The sequence below is a fragment of the Echinops telfairi genome, unplaced genomic scaffold (genome assembly GCF_000313985.2).
Source record: "Echinops telfairi isolate 266 unplaced genomic scaffold, ASM31398v2 ScPeMD7_7466;HRSCAF=8504, whole genome shotgun sequence".
NCBI lineage: Eukaryota > Metazoa > Chordata > Mammalia > Afrosoricida > Tenrecidae > Echinops > Echinops telfairi.
This window is the reverse complement of record NW_022111366.1, coordinates 4,971,766-4,982,799: the sequence shown is the minus strand read 5'-3', so window position 1 is coordinate 4,982,799 and position 11,034 is coordinate 4,971,766. Positions and strand designations below refer to the sequence as shown.

General features: G+C 38.6%; 1 protein-coding gene across 2 annotated transcripts in view; it reads left to right on the top strand.

Annotated features, from left to right (window-relative positions):
* The window catches only part of MAN1A2 (mannosidase alpha class 1A member 2), a 179,449-nt gene that overhangs the window by 89,015 nt on the left and 79,400 nt on the right, over nt 1-11,034 (top strand). For both annotated transcript variants that reach the window (XM_045283724.1, XM_004714870.4), the window contains exon 6: nt 7,840-7,934. In XM_045283724.1, coding sequence (XP_045139659.1) covers nt 7,840-7,934 — 95 coding nt within the window. The remainder of the gene's footprint in view (nt 1-7,839; nt 7,935-11,034) is intronic.

Sequence of the window (11,034 nt, the reverse complement as noted above, 5' to 3'; positions counted from 1 at the left end):
TACAAATGTGCTTTACACAATTGATGTATGTATGGATTGTGATGAGTTATATGAGCCACTAATAAAACGATTAAAAAATGTGTGATCATGTATACATTTATATACATTCATTAGTGTTTAAAAGGCACAGTCCTAATACCATTTTTGGTTATGGTTACTGGCTTGAGGAATCTGATGACAGAATTGCCACCAAACCCAAACCCAACCCAACCAGCTGATGTCCAGTCAATTCTGTTGTATAATGACCCCATCAGACAGGGCAGAACTGCCCTTTTGAGTTTCTAAGAGTTTAAATCTCGGTGGGAGCAAACAGCTTCATCTTTTTACCAAGGAGCAGCTAGTGGTTCCTAACGACCAACCTTGTTGTTAGCATTTCAGTTCATAACCCATTACACTACCAAAAACCAGACCAAACTCACTGGCACTATGAGTGAGTTGATGCTGACTCATAGTAACCCTATAGGACAGGGTAGGGCTGCCCCATGAGCTTCTGAGACGGTAACTGCTTGTGGGCTTAGATAGCTTGTCTCTCTCTTGGAGGCTGCTGTTGATTTCGAATTGTTGACCTTGTGTATCACAGTTCAACGTATAACCACTATGCCACCAGGGCTCCTACACTACAGTTGAGGGAGGAAATCCAGACAGAAGTGAGTCCTGGAGAAACCCCAGCCTTTCTGCATACAATTCTGCCAAATTCTCTGGCTATTCTTTTTGCTTGAGGAGACTAACTTAAAGTATCTCAGCTGTAGCTAAAAGAATTGAACAGGTATTTCAACTACTGTGTATTGTTGGGGAAGACTGAATTTGAGACCTTGCTATCCTGAGGTAACCTAGATGTTGAAATTAATTGACAAGGATTTTTCTATTCCTATTATTCCTCGGAACATAAAGGAAAATATTTATGGAATGAATGGACAGGTGAAAGTCTCAGCAGAAAAGGAATTTGTCAAAAAATAACAAAATGGACTTTCTAGAACTGAAAACTAATAGAATCTAAAATGAGAAAAAAACTGGGATAACTATTGCCATTGAAACTGTCAAGTGTTAGTTAACTTGAAGATTATTGTTGAGTACTGTCAATTTTGACTAGACCCCATGTGACATAATTTGGAACTCCTTCAATAGGGTTTTCTATCTGGGTAAGTTTGAACCACCAACCTTTCAGTTGGCTGTCAAGCACAAACCATAGCACTAGGATTTCGTGATAGATCAATAGAATTATTCATATTGAAGATGAGAAAAAATTAGAACTAGGAACATGGCTTCTGAAGCTTATGGGAAAATATTAAAAAGCTTAGTATTGTTATAGTTCAAGTCTCAAAGGGAAAGGAAAAACATTCTGAAGAAATAATGGCCAAATTATCTTATATTTGGTGATCCTTAGCTAAGTTTCCAGTAGCTAAATTAATCACAAACATTATAAACTAACATTATATGCTTATTTATTATATATAATACATATGCTGGCTATTAGAAAGTTGTTTACTTGTTTTTTATTGACTATGACAAGACATCCAGTGTGTGGATCATAACAAACTATGAATAGCTTTGAGAAGAATGTGAATTCCAGAACACTTTGTTGTACTCATGAGGAATGTATACATAAACCAAGAGGCAGTTGTGCAAACAGAATAAGAGAATACTGCCATGTCTTAAAATCAAGAAAGGTGTGCATGAGGGTTGTATCTTCTCACCATACCTATTCAATCTGAGTGCTGAGCACATAATCAGAGACACTGGACTGCATGAAGAAGAATGCTACATCAAGATTATAGGAAGACCCATTAACAACTTGTGATAGGCGAGTGACACACCTGTGCTTGCTGGAAGTGAAGAGGACTTTGATGAAGTTTAAAAACTCCCCTTATCTACAATTGAGGAATGGGAGGAAAGTGGTCACTAAACAGAGAACTTGGGAGAGAGGAGTACAGAAGATCAAAGGGGTGAATCTGACCTGAACAGTTAAAACTGTGTCAGTAGATTCCCCCTAAGGATGCAGGCTGGGCCTGTCTGTACTTTTGTTTTGTTTGATTTTTGTCTATTCATATTAGGGTGTATCTCAGTGGTGTTATGTCATTAGAGGTCACCCTCTTGCAGTTGTGTAATACACTTTTCCATTTCTTTAAGTACATGAGACCAAGGATTGATGAACCTATGGGACAGCAAGTAGAATGAGGGTTACGGGGGAGGGTGGGGGTGGGAGGTAAAAGGGAGATGATGTCAAGGAGTCCATGTAGAAAAAGAATGTTTAGAAACTGATTGTGGCAATTGTACAATTCTACTTGAAGTGATTGAAATATGGAATGATATAGGTACTAAATCTCAGCAACAACAAAATAACTGCAGCCCTCAGATGGATTGCAACTCAATTTACAGGCTGTTTGTCCCTGTAAATCTTTAACAAAGCCTTGGACACCATATTCAGGGCAGCTGTGAGTGGGAGTAGCCATGGTGGCACTGAGCTTAATATCCATTAGTGACTGAAATGTCTTGGTATTTGTACTAGTTCAGAATTTTTTTTTCCTCGTTACTAAAGCCAATCCACTACCACTTCTCATAGCAGCCCTCTATAGGGGTTTCAAAGCTGTACATCCTTATGAGAATAGATAGCCTTATATTTTCTGAGGAGTAGCTGATGGGTTTGAACTTAGTGTCAACAGTACAAAACTTACCCAACAGCATCTGAGGTCATCTAAAATACTACAGGAAAAGCCATTTGTGTTCATCTGGATTTACTAGAGAAACAAATTCAGAGACACTCATGTGTATAAGAAATAATTTTATATAAAATAGCAATTGTATATTGAGAAGACATCCCTGCCCAGTCCAGATCAAGTCCATAAGTCCGATATTAGCCCATATGTCTGATACCAATCTATAAATTTCTCTTCAGACTCACGCAACACATGCAATGAAGTCGAATGCAGGAAAATCACGGGCCAGTGGGTGAAAAGTCTTGTGAATCCAGTGGCAGTGGAAACATCTCAATGCTGGCGTGGGTCTCTATGTGGCTCCTCTAGCTCCAGGGCTCTACTGTAGCTCCATGTGTCTTGTCAGCAGGAATGCCTCAGAGGGAGTGAGTGTGTGTCCCACCTCCAGTGAGATATTTATCTCTTTAGCAGCTCCAAACGAGGTCATTAAGCTGTGACCTGATTGACAGGCTAAACTTCACCCCTTCACTCTCAAGTTGACAACAGACTAGTAGCTAGCGCACCATTCTTAATGATTAAAATATGAACGTCTCCTCCGAAGGATCAGAATAAAGTCCACGTTCACCATTTACATTTACTATTGCATTGAAGGTTCTAGTCATTGCAATAAAACAAACAAAAAGACCTCATATTGCTAGTTCATGAGGCCCCGTTAGCTTAGTTGTTAAATGCTTAGGTGAAAGGTCAAATATTTGAACCCATCAACTATTCAGTGGGGGAAAAAATGTGGCAGTCTGCTTCTGTTTGGATAACAGCTTTGGAAACCCTATGGGATAGTTCAGTAGGTTCACCACAAATCAGAATGGACTCAACAGCACAACAACATTAAAAACAGTACCACCACCATTATCAAAACCCAAACTTATTGCTATCAAGTAAATTCCAACTCCCAGCAACCCTATTAACAGAGTAGAACTGCCCCCTTGAGTTTCCGAGACTAAATCTTTACCGGAGTAGAAAGCTTCAGTCTTTCTCTCATGGAGTTCCAGGCAGAATTGAACTACTGACCTTGTTGTTAGCAGTCCCCTGGGTAACTCACTGCTCCACCAAGACTCCTTAAAAACAACTTTATGTAACTCAAGCCCCTTTGCTGTCAACTCAGTTTAGACGCATAGCTACCATTTAGGCTCGAGTAGAACTGTCCTTCAGGTTCTTACGTAAGGCTGGAATCTTCATGGAAGCTGAGTGTCACATACTTTTTCTGTGGAACTGCTGGTGACTTTAAACTGCAAAACAGCCTGCTGTGCTGAACTATTTTGCTAGCTCAAGTAAAGTTCGTAAAGTATTTAGAGTTTTCTATATGCAACCGTGTTGTCGGTAGTAAAGACAGTTTTACTCCTTCTCCTTCCTTATAATCTCTGTGCAGCAGGTATACTGTCATATTACTGGTGTAAGGGAGCCTAGGGGGGTAGAATTGACTTGATGTCAGTTGGCTTGTTTTTTTGTTAACAAGAAAGAGGCAAAAGAGCAGAAAGAACTTTTAAGGATAAATGACTGCCACTTCCTGAATTGTTCAGCAAATTCCAAATAGGATAAACACAAAACTATGCACACTGAGACACATTATAATCAAACTTAAAAAGACAAAAGGAGGTATGTAAGGAGCAGCAAGAAACAAATTGTCATGTAGGCAAACTCACACCCTTAGAGTCCATTCTAACTTAAAAGACCCCATAGGACAGAGAAGAACTGCCCCTTTGGGTTTTTGTGACTTCAGCTCTTTATGGGAGCAGACAGCTTCCTCTTTCCCCTGGTGTCACATACGAGGGATACTCAATAAGGATAATTGCTGATTTAACTTTTTGAAACCATGGAGGTTGAAGTCATTAAGGCAAAATATTTAAAATACTGAAACACCAAAAATAAATCTACTAAGAATTCAGTATCTTGCAAAATCCTCTTTCAAAAATTAGAGTCAAATGAAGTGTGGTAGTTACATAATCTGGTGTCAACTTGAGGATATTAAGAGTGAAGGGGTGGAGTTTAGCCTATCAATCAGGTAACAGCCTGATTAATGGCTTTTTGGGGATGTGGCCCTCTCATGAGGATTCTGGGAACTTCCTCTTTATGCCTGGAGGAGGGCCACAATCTGTGCTTCACCTTCCTGGTGAGAAGGTACACTCCAGGAGCTGGAGGAGCCACCTGGAGGCCTGTTCCAGTGCTGGGATTCTTCCACCACAATTAGATCCACAATCTATTTTGTACTACTGGCTTGTGATCTTCCTGCATTCGATATCATTACATGTGGCTGCATGAGTCTGAAGAGGTATCTATGGACTAGTATTGGACTTAAGGGTTAATATGGGATTTATGAATTTGATCTGGATTGGGCTGGGATGTTTTCTTGATATACAATTACTATTTGATATAAATCTCTCTATTACACATAAAGGAGTGTCAATGGATTTGTCTCTCTAGTCTACCAGAACTAACACATGAAGATATTCTCTGACATTCAAAAGCTGAGGACATATGTTACCAGTAGACCTGCTTTGCTAGAAATGCTAACAGGAGTTTTTCAGGTTGAAATGAGAGGACACTCTAATAGCTTGAAAGTATATGAAGTAATAAAGGTTTCTGGTAAAGAAATGTCATTGACAAAACCAGGCTTACTGCATTTTTGGTTTTTAACTATGTGTTATGTCTGTAGTCTTGTGTCTCCTACTAACATTTATAAGACTGCAACCTTGGATCCTTGAAACTTTCTTATAGTCTCCATGTTGGGCTAATGACAAAATGGCTTTCTTGGAAAGGAATTTGAAGCGACTCCCTGCACTCCTGTAATGAGTACTCTCACCCAGGTAGTTAAAGGTAGGGAGGAGGAAATGACTCTTACTGCCCTAACAGTGTTTCGAGCATTCGCAGTGCTTTGATTATTGCTCACTCATCTTTCATGAGAGGAGTTAAGATTATTATAATTATGGGAGGCCAATGCTGGGGTCCCTAGCCACAAGGCAGTATCGCTACAGCTACTGAGTTCAGTAGGTCTTGAAAGGTGAAATAAGTACCGTACATACTCGAGTAGAAGCTGACCCGAATATCACAGAGGCACCTACTTTTACCACAGAAACTGCATTAAAAATGTGCTGAAAACCTCGGCTTATACTTGAGTATATACAGTTTCTAAAGTCAAGCTCTAGATCTTTCTGTAGATTAGAAACAGTACAAGTTTGTTAAGCCTGAGCAAGCAACTCCTCAAAACCAAAATTAAATGTGAAATTTTGCTTACTTGGGTGGGCTTGCCTCCCTTTTTAATCCTCCCTTCTTCTGCTCTTACTTCAACTGCTCTGTATAATCCATTGTCTTAATGCCCACATAGTTGTAGAAGCGGGTAAGTTCAGTCAGGCTTAAGCCCGTGAGTCAGAAAAAGGTGAAGGCTTCTCCTGACTCCCATAGCTGCCAGAGTTGACACACACAAGCAGGTAGACCACAGGCTCGTGGATGCACAAGTATACCTGATTAAAAGTTTTAAGTGGTTCTTGTTCTATTTAGGGAGCTTAGTGTTTTTGTTTTTCCATCAAATCGCACATATCCTTTTAATATTTTCTACCCAAAATGATGTTGGTATACTCTTTTAACATTTTTCATAACCCAAACATTTGTTCTGTTCAACTACTTATAATTTGAAAACTAATGTTTTACTAAAAATTAAATCTCAAACTCACTGCCATAGAGTCAGTGCTGACTCATAGCAACCCGTCTGTAGCTGTTTACGTGAGTTGAAAGCCCAGTCTTTCTCCTTCAGAGCTAATGGTGACTTTGAACTGCTGAGTGTACGGATTGCAGCCCAGTGCATAACCACTACACCAGGGCTCCCTCATAAAAATTATTGAATTAATTTTTTTTAAGGTGAGTGGGAACCTTAGATAACCACCTTGGGGTCAGTTTGAGAGGGAATCAGCTTGAAGTATGTTAAACTAGGTTTTGTAAAGAAGCAAAAGCAGCGACTTTTGTATAAGTATGTGTATAGAAAGAGATTTACATCAAGAAATGGTTCACACAGTTGTACAAGAGGGTAAATCTAGTTCAGTTCAAGTCTATAGGTCTGATGACAGCCAGGGACTTCTCCAGACTCCTGTGGCTGCAGGAGCTGATGAAGATGAAGCAGGAAGACCACAGGCTGGTGGTGGATGCAGACCTGAATGAATCCAAGGTCAGCAGCCCTCTGATGGCTCCTGGGATTAGCAGGCACTCTAATGAGTCAGTGATGTAGGATCTACATCCAGCAGCAGTGAGATAGCTTCTGCACAGTGTCGCTCTGTGTTATAAGAGTAGGCCACATCTCGAATGAAACCTCTCGTGTCAGAGCTTGACATAATTGAGGATGGTACTCAGCTTGGGGAGCTTTTTCACAGAAGATCCATTATAGAGTTGACCACATTGCCTTAGACCATATCATAAAAGAATCTTGGCCCAGACAGGTGACATAAAACCTATCACAGATGTAATTGAACATTATGATCCAATTTTAGTGTGGAGTCTCTGAATCAATGGTCTTCCAAGTGGCATGCACAGACCTCTATGGAAAAATGCTAAGACCATACTAGAAATTCTATATATATATCTTGAGAACAGTGATTTAAAAGATCTGTTCGGAAGCCTGAGTCTTGAGCATTCCTATTTGGGCTACCAATAAAGCAACAAATGAGGGACAGAGAGGCAAAGCATTCATAACATTTACCATGACCTTGGAAAGTGAACATTCATGTGTTCTTTCCTTTTTATAATACTAAATCTTGAAGGAAAATAGTTGTATATGTACATAGTTATAATCAAGAGCATTTATGTAAGTTAGGGTACATCTCTTTCTTTTTAATAATTGAACCAAATTTTGCATCCCGTGGCTGAAAATTTTATAGGCTAATGTTTCCTCTTTGGTTTCTTTCCAGATGAAAACAATGATAATGTCAACACCAAACTATGTTCTTCATTTTTAATTAAATTGTAGTTGCATACCTTGAATAGTTTTACTCAGTATCCAATATAGAAATACGGATTACTCTATGCTCTGTGGTAACAAGAGTTCATTTTTTTTTCTTTTTTCCCCATTGTATTATATATGCATCTACTAGACATCAGCAAATGCTTATTGATGACTATAATTGTGAGTATTCATGTTTTTATCTAGATTTTCAAGATCAAAGCAGTGCAGTTGGCTGAGAAACTTCTTCCTGCCTTTAACACCCCTACTGGGATTCCCTGGGCGATGGTAAATCTGAAAAGGTAAGCTGCATCTTATGTGGGTATTCCTATTCTAGAAGAATTGAATTAACCAATTTTGGCCATTTTACCTTTAGAAATTTCTAATAATACCCCCAGCATACTTTTAAAGACTTAACTTGTTTTTATCCTGCATCTATGCGGAAACATGTTTCTATAGAATATTTTCTGAATTTTCTCTGAAAATGCGTACTTTACTTTGAACAGTTTGCCTTGGCTTCGTTCCAGTTTCCATCACCTGTTTCCTTAAGCCTAGATTTCTCTTGGTGAACTGTGTGGTTGTACAGTGTTATTTGCTTATTTCCCTTTAGAGCTCTAATGAGTTCAAAGCATTGACTTTTTGGGGGTCTTTTCTCTTTATCGCAGTGGTTCCCAACCCTCCTAATGCCGCAACCCTTTAATACAGTTCCTCATGTGTGGTGATCCCCCCAACCATAAAATTATTTTTGTAGCTATTTCATAACTGTCATTTTACTACTGTTAGGAATCGGGTGACTCCTGTGAAAGGGTTATTTGATCCCCAACAGTATTGCAACCCACAGGTTGAGAACCGCTGTTTTAACACGTTACTTGCTTATCTTTCATATCAAAATAGAAACAGCATGCCTAAGCATAAAGGCTTTCTGTTGCTGAAAATCTTATCAGTGATATGTTGCTGTTAGGTGTGGAGTCCATTCCGACTGAAGGGACTGAGTCCAACAGAAGGGAACACTGCCCGGGCCTGGGCTCCTCACAGTTAGGGTTAGGTTGGAGCGCAGCAATGCAGCCACCTGGTCCTACAGGCAGACACGCTGCATGGTGTCCCTTGTGGGATGCTTAATGTTGTATTTATACTATTGAAGCTCAAAGAGGACTTTTAAAACATGATACTTTGCAGTCTATTCTAATAGAAAACATTTTTCACTTAGAAATAAATAATTTTCTTCAGACAACTTCAAAAACCATCTAAAGATACACAATTAAAATTTAAGTCACGTCGACATGTTTTAGCTTGCATTTCAATAATTTATGCTGACTGAAATTTTTGCTGCTCATTTTGTCAAATAAAATGTGTTCGTGCTTGGAAAGTATGTGAAAATTTAACTCTTCTTCTCCTTGCAGCTAGATCCTTTCAATAAAAGTTAGGATTTTTTCTTTTTTTCCTTTTCTTCTGGAATCATGGTAACTTTATTTGAACAAAAAGTATTTTAGTTTTGTCCTTTAAATGGTCAAGTTTATAGAGTTGGTAAGTCAGTAATAGTAATAGTCTTCCTTTGTTATCCTTCTACTTCATATATTGCGTGTGATGTCAGTGCCCACCGTCAGAGGAAAACAGGCAGCTGGAGTTCCAAAGCATCCACCCAGAAGCACAAGTGATAGGCACGAACCTGTGTGTTGTGAGATGAGACATACTACCTATAATCAACACTTAGTTTTACTGGAGGACAGTTTGTTTGTTTGATCTAAGTAGAGAAAAAGAACTGAAGATCAGACTATGAAACATCAGATGGAGATTAAGATGAAAGTGGAAGTTTTCAAGTGTTGTGTCCTCAGCATTTTATAGATTTAATTTTCATTTAGTTTTTTTAATAGGCTCAAACAAATACGTAATTTTACTTAGTTCATATATCATAAGTGTAATTGTTTACCTGATTTTTATTTTTTGTTTTGCCTTTGGTCTACTTGCTAGTCCCACATAGGGTTTCCTGCTGCCTAAATCTGCTGCCTAAAAGCTAACCCATGTTAACAATGCAGCATCATTCTTCAATATTAATATTCTCTGTTCTTATTTGTCTTCTGTAGTAGGAGGTAGCACACAGAAACACACACCTGAGGGGCTTCAGAAAGTTCATGGAAAAGTAGGAAATAAAGATAATGGAATTTTTCCACAAACATTTTGAAGCCATTCCTGATGGCTTTGCTGCTTATTTCTCTCTTGAGGTGTTCATGGATTTTGCTTTTAATTTATATGTTCCATTTGGAGAAATCCCATTGGCCACGGAGTTAGATTGGTCATTAAATTTAGGGAACTTGATTTCTTCTACAGTGCTATAGATCCTCTATGCATCCAGGGACCTTTTAAAACAAAAATCATAAAACCCTTTTTATTTTAAATTAGGCAAGGTTTACTGAGATAAAATAAATTCTCTTTGGGGAAAAGGTTCCCTTTTGATCTCAGATTGTTGATTATTCTAGCAAGGAATTGAGTTCATTCCATCAATTCCTATTTGACTTCTAACCCTGGTCTCGTGTATATGTTTCTAAGCTCTGTCCCCCATTTTCTCTCATTATATCTGGGACCTTCGAGCATGATCCTTTTCACATTATTTCTGAGCAATTAGTTGTATTAGCCAGGTACCATCTAGTTCTTCAGATCTCAGGGTTGTGGATACTAATATTTGTGTGGTCCATTTTTCCATTACACAAATTGTTTTTCAGGTTCAGTTTGATGCATATTTTTCTCCTTATTACTTTTCCTTGAGGAAAATTGTCTTTAAAATGCTTATGGAAATGTTATTCCAGGTCGTCAGATAAAACTCAATTAAATCAGTCTTTATGATAACTACATAGTAGACATGGAGTGAAACAAAAAAATCAAAACCTGCTGCCACCAAATTGATTCATAGTGACTCTATATAGTGTTTCTGAAACTGTACGTCTTTGTGGGAGCAGATAGCCACATTTTTCTCGCTAGAAATGACTGATGGATGTGAACCTCTGACCTTGTGGTTACCTGCCCAACACTTATCTCATGGTACCAGCAGGACTCTTTGAGACATGATCCCCCATAATACACTCTTTTCACAGCAGCTAAGCTACCTTTCTAAAATATTCCATGTTATGTAACTTTTCTCTTTAGCTCTTCCAGCAGTTTCCCAGCTCAGAATAAAAGCCAACATCTCACTGTGTTTTAGAGGTGCTACTGATTTGGACTTTTATCTGTTACACTTTATCAGTTCATCTTACCATTGCAACATTAACCCTCCACTGTTCCCTATCTCTCTATTTCAAAAACAAACAACCTTTTTATTGTGAACTAGATGAAGTTAGCAGATCATTTTTTATTTTATTTTATGTTCAATGTTGAGTTAGTTAATTGTGCCAGCCTGGCCGATAATCACAT